This window comes from Dendronephthya gigantea, unplaced genomic scaffold (assembly GCF_004324835.1).
Source record: "Dendronephthya gigantea isolate DGI-Jeju-01 unplaced genomic scaffold, DenGig_1.0 000122F, whole genome shotgun sequence".
Classification (NCBI taxonomy): domain Eukaryota; kingdom Metazoa; phylum Cnidaria; class Anthozoa; order Malacalcyonacea; family Nephtheidae; genus Dendronephthya; species Dendronephthya gigantea.
The window spans coordinates 384,251-404,605 of NW_021163132.1; the positions used below are offsets into that span (position 1 = coordinate 384,251).

General features: G+C 35.8%; 3 protein-coding genes across 3 annotated transcripts; 1 reads left to right on the plus strand and 2 right to left on the minus strand.

Annotated features, from left to right (window-relative positions):
- Positions 1-715: 715 nt before the first annotated feature.
- On the minus strand, positions 716-3,339 carry LOC114535700. The gene is made up of 3 exons (XM_028557003.1): positions 3,153-3,339; positions 1,778-2,035; positions 716-1,464 (listed from the first exon to the last, which is right to left on the minus strand). The coding sequence occupies exons 1-3, from the start codon at positions 3,283-3,285 to the stop codon at positions 1,319-1,321; spliced, it is 537 nt and encodes a 178-aa protein (XP_028412804.1). The 5' UTR covers positions 3,286-3,339; the 3' UTR covers positions 716-1,318.
- A 4,040-nt stretch (positions 3,340-7,379) lies between these two features.
- LOC114535632 (DNA replication licensing factor mcm7-like) lies at positions 7,380-15,399 on the plus strand. The gene is made up of 19 exons (XM_028556915.1): positions 7,380-7,485; positions 7,679-7,755; positions 9,378-9,437; positions 9,702-9,806; positions 9,944-10,068; positions 10,171-10,351; positions 10,427-10,488; positions 10,681-10,939; positions 11,215-11,299; positions 11,689-11,820; positions 11,911-11,994; positions 12,285-12,371; positions 12,724-12,848; positions 13,171-13,352; positions 13,659-13,742; positions 13,994-14,162; positions 14,247-14,353; positions 14,521-14,589; positions 14,924-15,399. Exons 1-19 carry the CDS (start codon positions 7,401-7,403, stop codon positions 15,057-15,059), a joined length of 2,214 nt encoding a protein of 737 aa, XP_028412716.1. The 5' UTR covers positions 7,380-7,400; the 3' UTR covers positions 15,060-15,399.
- Positions 15,400-16,648: 1,249 nt separating this feature from the next.
- LOC114535645 (protein FAM122A-like) lies at positions 16,649-20,165 on the minus strand. The gene is made up of 9 exons (XM_028556932.1): positions 19,931-20,165; positions 19,811-19,852; positions 19,154-19,185; positions 18,988-19,039; positions 18,704-18,844; positions 18,429-18,493; positions 18,281-18,336; positions 17,832-18,198; positions 16,649-17,641 (listed from the first exon to the last, which is right to left on the minus strand). The coding sequence occupies exons 1-8, from the start codon at positions 20,114-20,116 to the stop codon at positions 17,855-17,857; spliced, it is 918 nt and encodes a 305-aa protein (XP_028412733.1). The 5' UTR covers positions 20,117-20,165; the 3' UTR covers positions 16,649-17,641; positions 17,832-17,854.
- Between the last annotated feature and the right edge of the window lie 190 nt (positions 20,166-20,355).

The following is a 20,355-nucleotide window of genomic DNA, read 5'->3' on the forward strand; positions in this document are numbered from 1 at the left end:
ATTACCCAGCCAGGTGGCAAAACAATTTAGTTGCATCCTTCTTAATAATTATAGCATTCGATAATCAGTCGAAATTCATCTGCCGTTTCCATTCCTCATTCGTAAAATGTATATACTGTAGCTATATAAAATAAAATTACTTAAGAAGAATTTTTCTTGAGTAAACCAGACGTAGCTAAGTAGAATAGTTTCGTTTCTTTCACTGTCTGCAAACGGTCGAAACCCACTGTTTTCCTACGCTGGAACTAATCTCCTCATTTGTAATAATAAGTCGACCGAAGCGGGTTCATTTGACTGATTACAACTAAGAAGAAAATCAAGCGAAAAAAATCAAATTTTGTTTCGAAAAACTTCACGAACCACCTTAATATTATCTGCCTCATCTCAACTTTATTTAGAAAAACATGTCGATATCTGTGGATATTAGGGAGGAACGTTACTGCATGAATATTATTTGGAATAACGTATAAAAAATCAAGTGTGCCAAAAGCTTTATATATATAGCTGCGTGCTTTAATTATTAACTGATTTTTTCAACTGTTTCAATATTTATTGTACTGGCTCATTGAATGCAATAACTTTCTGTAAAGTTGATTGTCTCAATCATTTAGACATCCCTTTATCTTAACCATTAAGACAACTAGAGAAAAAGATATTAAAAGACTTTTAATAACCATGCAAAATCCATAACAGCACCACGATCGCTCTATATAACGAATAAACTAAATCTGGTATTAGACGTAGTTTAATAATTAGGCACTGCGATTAAGGGTGCAATGTCACTTCGGATGGTTATTAGTGGAATCCTTCCAATTGTTATATCATGTTATATCATCTGATACATCAATAACAAGTATCAAGGTATCAGAGAGATCCAGCATTGTGATTGGTATGTTTCTCATGAGATATTTCGCAGTTGCATGTCTGGTATCCTCATACTATATTCCCTTGTTTTCCGGAGATCTATACTTAAACTTGTAATGGCCGTTTGAAATGGAACGATAGTTTTGGTCGCTTGTCACCTTATCAGAGCCATCTGTCACCACCACTTTGATAATTATTTTTCTGCTACTGGTTTCTACCACTAGTCGCTTTGTTGTGTAGCTTTTTTGGATGTATATCAGTGTCTGGATGCATTAATACTAAGGTTTTATTGTAGGGAAAGTTTTATTGGAAAGCCAAATTCCGAAGTTTACATGTCTAAAAAAAATCTCTTGCAACTGAAAGATATCTGATCAGGTATACCATTCGTAAGTGACTCCAGCTTATGTATACTAATTAGTATCACGCTTCCGTCTGTTATATAATTTCAGTGACATTACAAAGAATAAACAAACACTGATGTGCGGTTTCCAGCGCAGGGAGATAGACTCTCTGGGCTGCATGATTTCATGTCCTGTTCTAGACAACCATTCGATATTGGATTCCTGTAATATAACGTTGTATCTCCAGACCAGCATTGATCTATAGTGAAAGAAACAAAATGTCCATCAATGATTTTGAAGGAACTCAGTTTTGGTTTCTTATACCATGTCAGGGGCTTATTCAATAGTTAACCAACTACTACGTGTATTCATTTATTTATTGTTTCCAATGCGGATTGTTTCACTAAATTTATAGGTAGAGGATTGACAGCTGCCTCCTAGAAACAATTGAATCTAGAAAAGTTGGGAGGTGAAACATTATATGGAGGATTGAGAGCTGCCTCCTAGAAACATTTAAATCTAGAAAAGTTGGGCATGTGAAACATTTGTGAAACAATATTTTTTAGACTCACCGAAACTCTTCACGCCAAAATAATTATATTTGAGTTCTTTTACTTTTTGTGCACAACTACAGACAAAATCTTGAAGAAATTTGTTCCAATCTTCACCACGAACAGACCACGTCTTTCCCTCTTTGAGCAAGGGTAATACTGGTTTTAGAATAAGTGAAGGAAATGATGAGTTTGCTATATTTGGATCAGCATAACATCCCATTTTGACATAACTGACGTTACATTTTTTTACTGGAGCAAGTTCTTTAACCTGTGTTGCTGAAAGTAGATATAAAATTAAAAGTGTTAAAAGAGTATAAAAATAGTCAAGCCTACATGCGTCTATGCAATCATTGCAGAGAGTTTTGCAAAAACGAACGCAATTTATAGCTATTTAATTGTTAGCTCTAGCTTCATTTGCGAGCTAGTTTTTTTGTTATTATTGGAATGCATGCATTCTAACGTCAAACCTGCGCCAGGCCCTTGTTGCCCCCAGAGATGTAGCAAGGATTTTAAGGAAGTGGACCAGGCCGGCAGTGGGACTCGAGACAAGTCTCAGGATTTCAGTCAGAGGCATTATTGATGGACAATTTCGATGGGCACGATCACATACAGATTTTTGCATTATTGCCGGCATGACAATGATTCACTTCCTTTTCTCAGGGAGGGAGACAAAATTTTACCAGCGGGGCACAAAATTTAGTATTGACTGTGGTTGCCACATGAGAAAGGTTAAGTACAACTGGGTTTGCGATCTTTCTATGGAAACGTATACCTGTTACCGATTTCAGTGCAGAACCCGTTTGAGAGAGATAAATAAAGAAATATCTTGAAGTTTACCCTTATACAAGCCTGTGTTTGCAAGTTTGTCTTCAGTTCGCATTTTGCAAGCGTGCAAACTAAACTTGTGGCTAAAGTTTAGTTGTGGTTAACACTATATACTAGCTGTAGATTAGCTGTAGTTACTATATAGGGCCTAGAGATTAACTTTTTGCTGAGGTTACCAGGCCAGGTTCTATTAAATTCGAAATTTTCCTGATGATTCGAAATATTTTCATCTAAAAACCCTGCGATGACATTTTTATCGACTGTACGATGTCGAGAACATTTTTTTTAAAATTAAACAGTGAATAAAATTGGCTTACTGTTATTGGAAGATGAGTGTTGAACTAATGTTAGCATTATTCGACCGTAAAAACATAAACAAACACCTGCTCTGGATGACAAAGGTAGACTTGCAAGAGAATAAGCCAGCTATAAAAGCTCTCTGGTATAGTAAACAAACATATATATGAAATTATTATTATATATAGCTAGTTCATATAGGCCTTTATTTCATTAATCGCTGCTCCACATTTCATTGTTTGTGATAGTGATAATATAGTTATATACTTACTGTTATGAATTCCACTGCTGTTTGCTCTAATACTAGTGTTTGTGTTGAAACTTGTCGGCAACATATTCACGTTTTGAATTTCGTAAATTGACAGAAAAAACGCCAGAAGAGGAGAAAGAAAATGCGTTTTCATTATAACTGTTAGCGCTGCGCTAAACTTAATAATGTTATCTGAATTAAGAGGAATTCAACTTTGCCCAGTTTATAGCATTTTCATGAGCAACGGATTAGATCATCGCAGTTATATGATTAATGTTGACAGAGTTTTTTGGTTGCACTATTGAAGCGGGTAGATCATATCTTCTTGTGAGGAAAGATAGCATTTCTTCAATGCTATTAATGATTCAGTTTCACATACAGATCTCCCTATTAAAGTGAAACTAAATGTGGTGTTTTGAATTCCAAAAAATAGTTTTTTGCGTGCAAATAGCTTTTACATGCAATGTATAATTGGCTATAGACAGCTTTTTTACAATACAAGAAAAAACATACTCCGAAAAATGACATTTTGAAAACTCAACATGGGTGATATTTCGACTTTATTTCAAAGTCACTGTCAAATCAGAAGCGAGCTTTTATACTCTAGCTATCTGAAATATCGTCAAAGCTAAAGCTACTGTCCTCATTTGTGTTCTCGTCTTGATATCTTCAGTGATGTGAGTCATGCGATGTCAACGACCACAACAATTTTGTGCACATTGACCAGTCGCACATTTCGGTAATGCTGAACATATTGGAAGTTGTTTGGCGCAAAGGTTCATATCGATACATATTCCTAAAAAGTAAATGATTTTAGATTTTTAGTGTAAAAAAGCCTGAAACCGTGCAACAATATTTACCACAGAAAATAATAAAGATTGTTGCATGGTCGAGAAATATAGGCAGGATATTCTGGAATTTATTCAGCATAAGTTATGGTTAATATTGATTAATGTCATGCAAGTATCTAAACTAAAATTCCACATTAGTAGTTGTTCAGATGAAATGAAAGATGAAATTTTGTTCATCTGCGGTTCAGATGAGATGAAAGATTTTGTTTATTCTATGCCTTAGTCGGCAGTTAGACGTATAACATTTAACACTAGTCTGTATTCATTATCTTTAATCTTTATCTAAACCTGATTGCAGGCTAACTTTACCTGGACAACTACAACATGAGGGTGTGACAGATAGGGCTATCCTGGTAGTACTTGGTCTTATTAAAGATAAGGAAGCTGTAGGACATGTCAACCATGCTGGCCATGGTATAGGTAGGACTGGACCCCCTGGTTTCGCAACAAGTGGCAGACGATCTGAATATGGAGAGAAAGTGAAATTATCTTAAAAATTCAAATGCAGCGTATTTAATAGCAGAAAAGTATAACTACTAGAGGAAGTCAAATATCCGTGAAAACTACTGACTTAACACTTTAGTCGATTCTCTGTTTGCTTGTGCGGAAGGTATGTTAAGTTGAGGTGACTTTTCTAGTTTTGGAAGAACTCTAGACAAGCCAGTGTTGACATGACTGATGCTCCCTTGCTGGTGGGAAATATCACGTTGTGAATCCTCACCACCATTATTTTTCTCCGACCTTTTTGGGTCGTCAATTTTGACTGTATCCATCGTGGTGCCATCTTTTTGTATTCTGAAGATTAAGAGATTTTTCGTTTGTACCATAATCAGTATATCGAACAGGAGCGAATCCAGACTGATGCGACTTAGGTGATTGCATTAGTCAAAATTTCTAAACAATTTCTAACACAAAAAATTAAATACAAAATTGGTGTAAATTAAGACTAGTCTAAATTAAGACACGATAAAAAATAGTGATGGTCTAATACACCTGAATATGGTATGTTCAATATTCTGGTATATTCGACCATGGTCGAGTATAAATTCTCATCGCCATTTTGAAGCGGTGTCCTTCTACAAGTCGTTGTATTTGAATATTTTTATTAGGACGTTGTAGTATTGAAATTGACGGCGTATGACTGGCCTTTCTCTTTGCTACGCTTCACCTCGTTCCGGCAGACGTTAGGAAATTGGTACGTTAATTACTAACCTAGTAATTGTTAGAGAGCGTTTTTCACTTTCTCCTATTTCCATTTCACTGTTGACAAACAATCTGTTCTGGAAAATCTTCATCAGAAAAGAAAAAAAAGAACAATTATTACTATTTATTCGCCAATGACATAAATAATACTGGATGATGAAACTTACTTTCTGCTTATTCTTCAAAACCTGCGTTCGATTTTGTGGTTCATGAAATCGTTTGTGTTTCCAGAGTTTGGATAATGATTGGTCTAGAATTGAAAGACAGTATTTCCATACTCTGAGAAGTTTCTCAGTCACCCCCCTGAAAACTGATTTAGAGAGAGTGGACATGAGGTCAGGTGGGGGGACCCGATGAAAATTTTGAAATCCAAATGACTTATCATAAACTCTGGCCAATCTGGCTTGCAGCCCCAACCATGCACCGCTCGCTTCGTACGGCTACTCGAGATCTTTTAGGTAAAACAGTTTTAACACAACTCAAATTGCGAGCAAAGCTGGTTCTAACAATCGTTTTACCTGACAAGCCTTGATACAATATGAGGACACACAACACAACAAGTACGTTTTTCAGATCACTCATGAGGTGCATTGTGTGCACAAATCCTGTTTGAATCTAGTGGTAAAGTAAAAAAAGAAAACGTAGTATAGACTACTGAATAATGCTACCTCAGTACTAAATATTTTATGATTTATTAAAAAAAGGTCGCGAAGAAGACAAGTTGTTTGCACACCTTCTAACTATAATCAGTGATTCTTTCAACCAAATTCGCCAGTTTAAATCTGCTTTGCTGGAAAACAGTATATATCTATGAACAATTTCTCTTGTATATAGTAGGAGATACTTGTTTTGATCTAGAATTGCGTCATATATAGTCGATTCTTATCAAGACAAAGGATGGAGAGATACCTGCATCGGACTCCGTTGTAACATTAGAATGTTGTATTTTTATTCTGCTTATGTTTTTGACGATAGCAATGTTCTTTTAACGGCAGGTTTTGTTGTAAACATGTTTAACATGGCCCCACCATCATTGCAACGAGCGGCTTAAACTTTTTATATTCTTCACAAGTACAAAACAATTTCTCACGCGCGGCGGCAGAGAAATTTTCCCCTTTTCTTCACTTATACTAGCAATTTTCAACTTTGATTAACTAAGTACATAAATTACTGAATGTTGGTGGTTTTTCCGGAGAAAAGGCAGAAACATACAATTATAGTATATTTAATTAAGTACCTTGTTTTTCCAGTCTTGTTTTTTAGACAAATTTACGATCAAATACGCGAATGCATATCATGGCTTTTGATCAATGAGACAATGACCTGACCTGTTATTCTATCTTTCGATCCGAACAATTTATATTTCGTTGAGGTTGAGCTATCATTTTACTCATAAAATATGGACGAGTGGAGTGGAATATTTTACATCTTGAAAATGTCATAATACACTACAGCTTAACAGCTATCTTTATTAGTTACTAATCTGGCTATTTTTGTGGTGCTATTGATTTATTAGTAAGTAAAAATATATATGCCTCTTGGAATGAACAATTTCTCAAAGGAGAGGACTAAATCCTGTAGTTTCATCGCAGCCTTTGGAAGCCAATGGAGACATATTCATGGAGGCATATGGAGGTCTATGGTGGTCTATGGAGGCCCATGGAGGCATATAGAGGTGTACGGAGTGAATCAGGGGCGGACTGGCCTACAGGGATACCGGGAAATTTCCCGGTGCGCCCCTGATTTACATGCCGTTTGGCGCCCCATTTTGGAGAAAATTATGGAAGAAATGATAAAACCATTGAAAGTAAAACACATGCAGGAAAGATAATCTGTTCTAAATCATGTATCAATTGAAACTGCCAACATTGTAGTGGTCAAATTTTAAACGCGACATGGCAGCACACGTATTTTCAATAGCTGTTGCTCATGTTAGAGCTACAAATGGCGCCCCCTTTTTTATTTTTCCCGGTGAATCATGTATAGGCCAGTCCGCCCCTGGGAGTGATATGGTGGTCTATGAAGCAACACAGAGAGATATGGTGGGGTATGCGAGTGCTAGTAAGATTACGAAACATGATACACTAACCACTCAGCGAGATCATTTATCATACATTGGCTTTCCATACCTCTTCCACTGACCACTTCCCACTAACTTCCCACTAGCTCGACCCAGTGACTGAGGCCATTGCTCAACTGTGCTCAACCCCACCACATGATTTCCCGCCATATTAACCACGTGATAAAGAAATTGAATTTATTTCTCAACATGGCTGCTGTTGACTATAGTGCTGAAAAAGGTATTTATAATATTTTATCTCGTTTTACAAAGAAAAGTTTATGTAAAGATAAATAATTTTCAATTTTTTATGCATTCAGAGACTTTCATCTCTTTACTTTGGCCCTTCAATCCTTTTTCGTGTATTTTATTAGACAGAACGTGCAAAGCATGTTTACTAGTTATTGATTCATTTGTTTTGTGTTGTTGACTAGATACTGCTAAAAGATTTTTAGCCGAGTTTTATGTGGATGGTCCTCAAGGTAAAGAATTCAAATATGGAGAACAGCTGGTATGTAAATGTTGATAAACTTGGGCCGGTACTTTGACTATATGTGGGTTCCAACCCGTTAAATATTTCAATTATGACCAATGCGTCAATGACCATGCACTGGAAGTCTGGAGGAACGAGATTTTGTGTCATCCAGAAGTAGAAATGAGCTCCACCAGCTTTCGTTATTGCCTCTACTTTTAAATCACTTACTAAAGCAGATTAAGATGACAGCAGCTTCATGTGAATTTCCTAATTTGAGGCATGTTTTCTGTCATCTTCCATCTCATTGACTAGATACTATGGGAGATGTTGGGGAGGCTATAGTGGTTTATGGTTGTTTCGTAGTCTTGTCATTTCGTACTTCTGCCGTTTCGTACCCAGGCCTGGTCGTTTCGTACCCAGACATGGTCGTTTCGTACCCAGACAAGGTCGTTTCGAACTTTACACATGAGGGACTTAATGAGCTAGCTTTGCAAAAACAAGAAGACGAATATATTTTATTTAAGCTCATTTCAACTGCCGAAAAATATATCCGTGATCTGTCCGTTTATTTTTTACTTATACAACTGAACACTAACTATTGACACAAAGATCTTTGTACACCGGGTTACATTAAAGGATCCGCCTCACTTTTCCTTCAGAAACTAACTGAATGTTAAGTTCTACAAGCAAGGCTTCCTTATGAAATAGCTCAATTAGCCTGTAGAACGGTATTCCACGACGACCAAAATACATTCAACTTTAGCAGCACTTTCTAGCCTCCCAACACGTGTCGCACTTTGGAGCGCGTTTTGGAAATCAAAGACATCGCCAACAGTCCAACACGCGTACAAGACGAACACAGATAATCTTCGGTTAGGTCTTGTAAAATTTTTAAATCTCTCGGAGACAGGTTCTCACAACAAGAATGGTACCACATGCATTCGGCATCCTTCGCAAAAGATCGAATTGTCATTGCATTGCAGACTGCAAGTACCACATGGCCATTTGCGCTTAAGTGTGTGTGTAGACTTTCGGACCATTTTCAAAACGATTAATTTGAACTGCCGAATGAAAAACTTAAATGTTGCAATACAGAGTTTCAAGTCAACAAAGAAAGTGGTTTTTATCAACGCTTTTAATGAACTGATTGCAATAAAAGCAGTCATATAGCGTTTGAGTACGAAACGACTAAAATCGGGGTACGAAACGACCATCAATTAGAGTATGAAACGACCAGGGATATGGGTACAAAATGACAAGAGTACGAAACGACCTGACACCGATGTTGGGGAGGCTATAGTAATTTTCAACTGGTTTGAAAAGCCTACTATATGGCAATGGACATGTCACTTTATTTCCCAGTATCTTTGACTCCGGCATCCTCTCAAATCATACTATAGAAAAGATCGAGGTCAGAAATTTCTTTGTACAGGCTAAGGCTATGTTCTTTGCTTTTCTTAGCAATTTTCATGGTTTATCACATGTGCAATTTCTGTATTCTTTCATGTCCTTTTAAATTAATTATATTAGGAGCTGAATATTATTTTAAAATGCTAGGTTAGTCCCACTTTGAACAAAAGGTTTTAAATACCTGGAAATGACAAATTCCTTGTCTTAGCTTTTTAACATTATTTTTTTGATGTACTCCACTTATTTAGGTTAAGATTGCTCATCGGGAACAAGTGGAACTACTCGTGGAGCTGGATGATATTGCAGAGGTATTTCATTTGTTCAACTTGATCATCATACTTGGTAATAGTATTGTGGTGTACATGGTAGTTCATTCTTTACATAATATTAATGATGTCACTGAAGTATTGAGTGTAATTCCTCTCATTTTAATGTTGAAAAGAGTTATTCATACAAAGCATGTTAGCAGGTTATGCAGATATAATCCTAACTCCAATCAACATTTTTTGAGACAATTAGCATATAAATGGTTACATGCAATAAAACTTTTAATCAAGCTCTCTTTTCTAAAGATTGATCCAGATTTTGCTGAACGTATAGTGGAAAATACGCGAAGATACAGTAAGATTTTCTCTGAGGCAATAGATGAAATGCTACCAAGCTACAAAGATAGAGAGGTCAGGGGAATTTGTCTTAACCTGTTTTATGTAATCCACTGACCCTACATAATTATAAAATTATTGATTTTGTAGAAACACCTCATATATTTTTTATTCTGCAAAGGAGTAAACAAATGTTGTTTATACATTTGTAGGTTCAAAATAAGGATTCATTGGATGTTTACATTGAACATCGTCTCCTTATTGAACGTCAAAATCACCGAGAGGGGGAAGTTCGGGATCCACGCGATAGATACCCCCCAGAATTACTAAGAAGATTGTAAGCATTACACTTCATTAATTTGATAACTGCATGATAAATATCCCCAGAAATACTAAGAAAATTGAAGCATTACATTTTGATGACTTTGTTTTATTGCAGTGAGGTTCATTTCAAACAACTTTCAAGTCAAAATGCATCACCAGTGCGAGACGTGAATGCATCTAGTATTGGTAAACTGGTTTGTGTCCGGGGTATTGTAACAAGGTGTACTGAAGTTAAACCAGTTGTTCAAGTTGCAACATATACTTGCGATAGATGTGGAACTGAGTCTTATCAAACAGTAAGTTGATATTGTGTAACATTGTCAGAGCTTTATAAAAATATTTTAGGATCAATCAACAGAATGTGTTTTTAGGTGATGTCAACCACCTTCATGCCACTGATCATGTGCCCTGGCAAGGAATGTGAAACAAACAAGTATGTAGAAACTCCCTCGAATATATACTGCATGTAGTTAAGCCTTTAAGGTGAAACACGCTTCACAAGTACGGTGTTTGTTTTTTCAGAAATAACAATATTGTTGTTGAAACAAATATAGACTACTGCATATTTTGTAAATAAGATGTTTTTCCACACGTGATAAATGTTGTGAATGATCAACTTGTTTAGATCCGGTGGACGTCTTTACTTACAAACCCGAGGATCAAAATTCCTGAAATGTCAAGAACTAAAAGTTCAGGAACACAGTGATCAAGTGCCAGTTGGAAACATACCACGATCCATGACAATCATAGCCAGAGGTGAACTAACTAGATTGGCTGTTCCTGGTGATCACGTGGCTATCACGGGAATATTTTTACCCATGATGAAAACTGGTTTTATGCGCATGACGCAAGGACTAATGTCAGATACATTCTTAGAAGCACATGTAAGTATGGATTACACATTTAAAATTTTTTTTTTACTGTCATAGTTAAGCCAACAAGCGGGTGGACAGTGAAGCAAAATAATATTCTAACTGCTCAAGTACCCGAATACCTTTTGTCATTTTCTCCCATGCCCTGTCATAAAGGATATTCGTTCGTTTCCTTTAAAACTTAGGGTTATCTTTGCAAAATGCGTAGTAATGTTCTTCACTGCGCTTCCTCGTGTGTCACAATCCGTTCGAGTAGATTTTAACAGGTTTTTTCAACTTTTCACCAGAGGATTGTTAAAATGAACAAAACTGAGGACGAAGAAATTACGGAAGAACAACTAAGCGATGAAGAAATTATAAATCTTTCAGGAGGTGAATAATACGTTTCCTATTGTCACTTAGGGTTGCATGCGTTCCACTGTCGCCTTTTTTGCACGTACGTACACGCACGTAAAAATTTAAAATCATTTAAATGATCATTTGAATGAAATCAGCGATTGAATAGATGAATAAGGTTGGAATCTGTTGATAATTTGGTGTGTTTTTTCCAGCATAAAATTAATTATACAACAACTTAGAAGGTTTTAAGCCTTTACGTGCGTGTACGTACGTGCAAAAAACGCGACAGTGGAAAGCAGTCCTTACGATACTGCGCCAGCCATTACGATACTGCATATCATGATACAACAATGACGTTATAAACCAAACCATTACTTAAATCTTAATATGGTAAAGTTGTCGACTGTATCTTCATTATACAGAACCTGATTTCTATGAGAAGTTGGCATGCTCCTTGGCTCCTGAAATATATGGTCATGAAGATATTAAGAAAGTGTTATTGTTATTGTTGGTTGGTGGTGTTGATAGATCCCCAGAAGGAATGAAGATTAGAGGTAAGATACTGTACAACAATGCCATCCGTGTGCTGTATCGTGTTCTGCGTGGAATTTTTAGTTTTACCAACATTTCATATCATTTTACAGGGAATATCAATGTATTACTAATGGGAGACCCTGGTGTAGCGAAAAGTCAACTGTTATCCTACATTGACCGTCTCGCTGCAAGGAGTACGTTAAAGGATGATTTCTTCCACTTCTGATCACTGGCGTTTTAATTGCATCAGTTCCAAGCTTATTTCTCTCATATAATTTTTAAATTATTAATTCTAAATCTCCGGGTGATTTAATCTCGTATATAGAAAAATATACCGAATTATCTACTTTGGAACTAGAATTTCTTTAGAATTTCCTTTTCGTGATTTCGGAGGGTAAATCTTGCATATCCCTCTGACTTATAGCAAAAGTTCAGCCAGAATTTTGATAGATATAACGGTGAAGTGAAAAACGTATTTCTTCAGGTCAATACACAACTGGACGAGGTTCATCAGGTGTTGGTTTGACAGCTTCTGTAACACGAGATCCAGTTACAAGTGAAATGGTTCTTGGTAAGATATTTAAAATATCATTTTGTGTAAACGAATATACTTGTTTGATATGCATAGATTAGCTTGTTCAGTTTATAAACCTGAAAACATATTATTTAGAAATTTCGCTGAAATTCAATATCTTTTATTTTCTATATTTGACACACGCCATACAGTATTAATTCAGTTCACTGTTGATATTGCCTTTATTTCGAATTTTTACTGGAGATCATAACTTAAAGGAAGATTTTGAATGACAGTACATCCGTTATAGCTCACGTCTACATGTTTAGTATAAAAATAATGACAACTATACCTTGTTCATTAATGCCATTGGCACCACCTTCGCTCACGTCAACTTCTTCTACCTTAGAGGGAGGTGCTTTGGTCCTAGCTGATCAAGGAATATGTTGTATTGATGAGTTTGATAAAATGATGGATGGTGATAGAACAGCGATCCATGAAGTGATGGAACAACAGACCATATCCATCGCCAAGGTTAGATTTATAAATATACTAATAGTGAATATTTATGGTAAGAATATCTTCATGAGGTAAAAGATTTGGAATCATCTTCATTATTTGATTTATATAGCACCAAAATAGCAATGAATACTTTAGCGTTATTTATCTGGTTAACAATTTGTTTTTATAAATGATAATCCTATCGGCCATATCATTCGGACTGCGTGCGATCACCGTACGATTATCATTGTGGGTGATTGAATATAGTGAATGCAAGCGTGCAATTGGAAAAACGTGCATATCTTTATAAAAAGCTGGAACTAATTCTGATTCCTTTATGATTGTTTCCATGCAGGCTGGCATCCTTACAACATTGAACGCTCGAGTGTCTATCTTAGCTGCAGCTAACCCTGCTTATGGTCGTTATAATCCTAAAAAATCAGCTGAACAGAATATTCAGCTACCAGCAGCTCTTCTTTCAAGATTTGATATATTATGGTTGATTCAAGATAAACCTGATCGTGAGAATGATTTAAGGTAAAAAGATACCTAATCATATTTCCCTAATGTATTAGTAGGATGATGAACATCCCATGTTACTCCAGATTATCCCTAGTTACTCCGGGTTAAACCGTATTCTTAAAATGACTATATATGTGTGAGTGAAACGAAATCTCAGTTTCTCTCTGTCTTCTACTCAATTGTGTGTACCAAAGTTCGTTATTTTTGTTTGTATATCATGGCTTAGTCTTCTTATTCAAGTCTATTCTCCCCGTTTTCAAAGGGTAAATTACACTACTTCAAACCTTTAAAATGTCTCACAATCTGGTGATTTTATTTTAGACTTGCTCAACACATATCATATGTACATCAATATTGCTCCCACCCACCAACACAGTTTCAGCCTTTGAATATGAACCTAATGAGGTAAACATTAAATAGTGCATTCGTAATTTACGTATATACCAAGTATTTCTAAGGCTTTATTTTTGTGGGACAACAAATATATACATATATGTTGAGGTGTGCATATGATTGGCCAATCAGAATTTTGTACTTTAGAGTTAACTACGATCAAACGAGCTAAAATTGTAGTTTTTTGCCCGGGGTTATTACTGGAGCTCGTGTTATAAAGGATATTCTTTGCTCTCATTCTTTGCATTGACTCTTATTTCCAGACGTTATGTCGCTGCCTGTAAAGAGAAACAACCAGTTATTCCAGAAAATTTGACAGATTTCATCGTCGGTGCTTATGTTGAAATGAGGAAAGAAGCGAGAGGAAATCGTGAATCAACATTCACTTCACCTCGAACATTGCTCGCCATTTTACGTCTAGCAACAGCATTGGTAAGAAACGAGCAAAGTCTAATGCTGGCCTAGGAATATTTCACAATGTCACGGTTTTGTTCACATTTTATTCCAACGTAATAGGCTCGATTGCGCTTGGCCGATGTTGTTGAAAAAGATGATGTGAATGAAGCAATGCGGTTGATGGAAATGTCTAAAATATCTCTCCTTGATGATGAATCAGTGGGAAGGTAGGTGTATGTTCTCCTTCATCCCGAAGTCTGAATTGTAATGTTTCTTATTATTCTACAAGTTAATACTTTTTGATTGTTTCCATGTCGTATACGTCCTAATCCTATATAGCAGATTTCAATTATCACTGTGTAACAGAGAATGGTGTTCTTATTTCTTCACTTAGACATGTTTCGCCAGTAGATGCTATATATGGCATCATTCGTGAAATGGCTGGTCAAGTTAGCAGTGTCAAGTAAGTAAAACATCTTAGATTTCCTGTTACCTAAGAAGAAAATGCCTGGCATGGTTTGTGTATATATTATCCTTTATGCGTAAAATTATTATAGCAATTTCTTTAATTACGCACATATATTGGAGCATTATTGTACATCAATCTTGGTTTCCTTTTATCGCTTAAATCTATTGTTTTCGTAAGAAAGATTAATAGCAAAAGTTTTTGTTTAATATAACTATACACTCTTTAGATAATAAAGCAGTCGTATCTGGTCAAAATAATGTAAAATTAATGGTTTCCTTGGTATGTTTGTATTTTTTTAACGACGCAAAGTTGATCTTCCTTTTTTTAGATTGGAAGAAGCAAAACAACGATGTTTAACGAAGGGATTCACTCCTGATCAGTTTGAGAAATGTTTAATGGATTATGAAAATCTCAATGTTTGGCAAATCAATTCCTCGAAAACAAAAATTACATTCGTACAGTAGTTTGGCAACTAAAGGCGAGGAGCACTTGTTGGTATTTTGATCGCTGAATTGTCTAGTTTGGTGTATGACAGTACCAGACAGTGCACAGGAGAGAGGATGCTTTTGTCTTCACATCATCCATTCAAGTCGAAATCGGACGTCGAAATCGCAGCGTGTCCGTCCTTAGATTTTTTTATTTTTGTATCTAGTAGTCCATCGCATTTTTAGTAGCCCAGTGTAATATTTATATGATGTTCCTTTGTCTTTCTTCTCTTGTAAAATAAAACATCTTTGGTATACCTAAATATTTAATGGGGTGACGGGCGGTGGAACTTCCATAATGAAAATACAACCTCCAAATGATAATGGATGACAAGCTTAGATATTCCAATTTATTTTTGCCTGATACTCAGGTTATTATAAAGCCTGGCACTCAGACTATTCCTATTTGTATTCTTTGCCTGATGAATCTTAATACTGGTGGTACTCAGGCTGTTCTTTTTAGTGTCTTCCCCCGATATTAGAGTTATCCAGTTAATGCTGGTACTCAGGCTGTGCCTATTAGTATTTACCTGATATTCAGTTAATCTTAATGCTGGTTCTCAGGCGGTTTTTATTCGTATTCTTTGCCTGATACTCACGTAATCTTACAGCTGGTACTCCGGCTGTTTTTATTCGTATTCTTTGCTTGGTGAATCTTAATGCTGGTATTCCGGCTGTTCCTATTCATATTTTTCACCGATATTCAAGTTATCCAGTTAATTCTGGTTCTCAGAGTTGCAAAAAAGCTGCGGGTACCACCCGGAGGAAGGTTTGCTTTAAATGATGTTTGTGAGGAAGGTTGAAAGCTGAACGCTCTAATTGATCACATGCGTGTAACAAAATACCGAATATTTCTTTATGCTGGTTGCCACTTGACTCAGTGACATAACGTCAAGGTTTTCAAAACTTGAAACCTACCGGAGGAAGGTTGAACTATTTTTGCAACTCTGCTGGTTCTCAGGCTGTTCTTATTCGTATTCTTTGCCTGATGAATCTTAATGCAGGTAGTACTCAGGCTGTTCTTATTCACATTTAATTCTGGTACTCCGGGCTAATCTTTAATACTGGTACTCGGTAATCTTTAATGCTGATATTCAGGTAATCTTTAATGCTGATATTCAAATAATCTTTAATGCAGACATTCAGGTAATCTTTAATGCTGGTACTCAGGCTGTACTTTGTACTGAGGTTATTTATCTTACAGCTAGTATTCTGGCTGTTCCTATTAGTATTTTTTTTTCAAATTCTATTTTTTTAATCCTATTAGTATTCTTTGCCTGATAATCAGGTTATCTTATAAATGGTTCTCTGGTTATCGCTATTGGTAATTTGTCTCATGTGCACATTTGCATGGGTTACTTATAAGCGGGTACTCGGGTTATCCCACTATTGGTATTCATCAGCACATCCTCTGGTTATCCTTATTCGTATCCATTGCCTGGTATTCAAGTTATCTCTTCAAAGGTTTTCTAACGTTTTTTTCTAGCGTTTCCTTGCAAGTCTTTAAAAGTCATAATTGTACCCAAATTAAGATTTCACCGCGATAAAACCGCAATAAGTCATGGATTGATAGTTATATTCTTTTTCTGTACAGTTTATACAAAAGTACCATTATATATTTCTACATTATTACATTATCCACGAACGCATTTCACAAGATGTATATATATGGATATGGTAACTCAGGCTATGTGCACACGAGTGTCGTTTTCCAGCGTTTTCAAAAATCGTTTTTGTCTATATTTTATTGTTTAGACGCCCTGTCCACACGATCCAAAGAAATATTTGCTCAATATGTTAATCTTCAACTTCTATTGTAAATTGACGATGTTCGAAACCGTTTTGGAATGAAAACGAATGTGAAAACGTTACCGTGTGCACATAGCCTCAGTATCGTTTCATGCGATACCGATTTGAATTTGAGAGTTTATTTTTAAAGTACATGATATTAGGTTCTTATAAGAAAAAAGTATAGCCAGTGTTGTCTATACAAAGAACAAAACTGATCAGTTTTGTAGTTTTGAATAGCCTGCTGAAAGTCGTGAAATAGAAATACATTTGACCGTCGTACAGAGACAAATATAGTCTGATTTTACGCTATGATATATACATAACAAAGTGAGAGCTTAGCCTTTGGTGAAATGCGACGAGCAGCCTGGAGCTTGTGGGAATTCCTCTGTCTATTGTCTGAAAGACATTCGCACCCTCCAGTCTGAAATTTTTGATCAGACGAGTTATGCCGATGGTTAACTTGTAGCCATTACGGACGGTCGTCCTTTAGGACGTTGTGATATATGTCGGTTTGAGAAAACGTTTGAATCTAACGAAACAGAACTAAACAGTCCACCACGTCAATGTTCTGAACAAAATATGATACACTAAAATGTTTTGTTCAACGCCGCGGCAAAGTTAAACAGTAATCAAGAAAACAACTTCCAAAGTAAGAGGACTATAGTTTGTTGTGATGTTCAGCAATTCCTTTGATACTATTATTTCTCGGGACTCGGGAAATATCGACTTGTATTTATTCTTGACAGCATAATATTCAGCATCGATTTTGGCTGTTAAAAACAAGAAAAATAAAGTAAGGGAGTTTTACGTTGCTGTGTTAAAAAGACTGCCTCTTCTTTTGGTTATCTACTAGGTAATTTCTTCAAACAAAAATTTCCGGGCTTTGTGTCCATGACACACAACATAACGTTTGATTTTGATTTTAAACAATTCTACTGTAATACTGAACAGACATAACACCTTTTGATGTTTAGAATTCCATTTCAATCTTGTACTGGAGCAAATGTAAAACAATTTGTTCCATCCAGAGAATATCTCTTGTTTGTCTCTTCATTACTATTTGAACTAAGTGATCTAGCTAAAGGTGACCTAGGTGGGGTGTACTTGGGACGATAGTAGGATACTTTAGGATGATGTGAGGTATCACAAAACAACATTGATGTCACAGGAGTGGTGGGGGTCGTGGTTTCTATGCCTGAGTCATCATCATTGTTTATATGTGAGTTAGTTGTTTCACATGTCTCATCAGAGGACGAGTGTTGCATTGGTTCATGGAATGCTTTCTTTGCCGGGCTCTGCATACTAACATCAACACCATCTGGAAAGACTTCAAATACAAACAAACACATAAGATTTCTTAGAAATACTGTAATTTTGGTTGTCTTTGAATATCCACATCTTACACTTACATTTTCGTTTGTAGCTTAGTGTGCTTTGTCGGATAAGAACAGGGCTTGAACTTCTTCTAAAATATCAGATATTTTTAGCCAAAGTTAACAACTGATTAACACAAGAGACAGTTTAGAATAATTATTTAGTTTATTTTCAATACACTACCTTGATACTTGTCGAGTTGGGCTTGGAATTGGACTTGGTGTCAAACTTCGAGATCTTGGGATAAGCTATAAACACACAGGAATTTGTTAACATGGTCCAATCTCATTTTACCTCTTACTAAACAAGATTCATGTCATAAAACATTCCAAATTGATTTTTCTTTCTTGGTTGGAAAACCAATTTAACTGATACTTTCATTCATATGATAATACATATCAATTCTTGAAAAATACAAGAAACTTAGCGCCATAATTGCAATTTGCCTATTCACATACCTTAGGCAAGCTTGGTGTGATATTTCGTGTTGGTGATGGTGAAGATGCAGTTGAAGATGGGTAATAATTAGTTGGATCATCAATAGAATGACGTCGATCATCACAACTGGATGGACTATATAGGTTTCTTCTAGGTTGGTTCTATAACATTAAAGTACTTACATACAGTTATTGAGATTTTGTACATAATTTTGTATAGGAAATAATGAAAAATAATTGAATAACTGAAAAGAAACATATGTCAGCAAAGGACACATCAATTTTTGCTGGTCCATCAAGCTTACCGTCATCAAGGATTCACAGCTTGAACTTAGGAATAATGATGTGTTTACCATCCTAAATATATGACCAATAAAACTGTTTCAATTAATTCCACATTATACAGTAGCAAATACATGGAAAGAAACCAAATAGAATTTTCACAATCTGTGTTTAGTTCCATTACTTTACCTATCTTGCTCTGTCTCATCTATAAACTCTTCCTACAAAAAATATTACAATAGCTAGGACTAGGAGGTTGTGACAAAGGCATTTGGTTGTGTTGCAATAACTCAATTGCCTTTATTCGTCAGACTAATCATATAAATGAAGGTGAAAATTTTGGAAAACATTTTTATGGCTAATTTTCCAGTACCAACTGCTCATGAACATAGGAACAGATTTACAGTTATGTATATTCACTGATTTAATGATTACTAGAGCAATGCTCATGCATCCTTATGAGAACATTTAGATCTTATCATGTTATTCAAAAAGAAAAACATTAATCAGCCAACTGAAAAAAAATGGCTTGACTACAGCTTGTCTGGGTATGGCTGCAAACCAGAGTCAACTAATATGAACGTTCACAATCAATCGATCATAACAGACTTCGCTCTCAATCATTCATGGTTGAGTGCTCTGGATAGTTGATATCTGGAAAAATTGCCAAATTATGGACTTTGGGAATTTACTATTAACATATTGTACTTTTCTCCTAATTTATTTCTGATTAATTAATATAGAACGGAAAAACTGGGGTAATTAGAAAATCGCTAACTTATTATTTAACAAAACAAGGACTTTCATAGAGGCACTCTGAGCTCGACATAATAGTTTGGCATTTACCTTTCTTATTTGAAGCAATCTTGAATGAGGTGAACCCACGGGCTAAACACAAAAAGAACGTTATTTAAAACCAAAAGATATAGTAATGTATTTCAAATGATTGTAAAGCCGATCATTCACAGCTGACATAGGTGATCCATTAGCCATTTGACTTGTGCTTGAGCGCCTATTTCGTGGCGTTACAGCAGGAAGATATGATATATTTGTTTCAATAAGGTTAGCTCCATTTATAAGTGGTGCAGAATTAGATCTTCGTAAGTTAGTTTGAGGTGTATTTTGTTGTTCATCTGTGTCCATTGCTGCCATAATGTTGTGTTATATACTATCTATTAAATATTCTAATATTCCATATCATAGGCACGCAAAGCACTGTGGATACAGTCCGGCGTCTGCTTCGAAGTCAAGCTGCTTTGGTTCCGGCACCGGAATTCCGATCTTTTCAAATGGCAACACATGTGGCAAATACATATCCCAAGTTGACATTGGTCACATATAAACGAACTATACAAGTAAAAAAAAAATGAACGCGAATTCACACAAACACT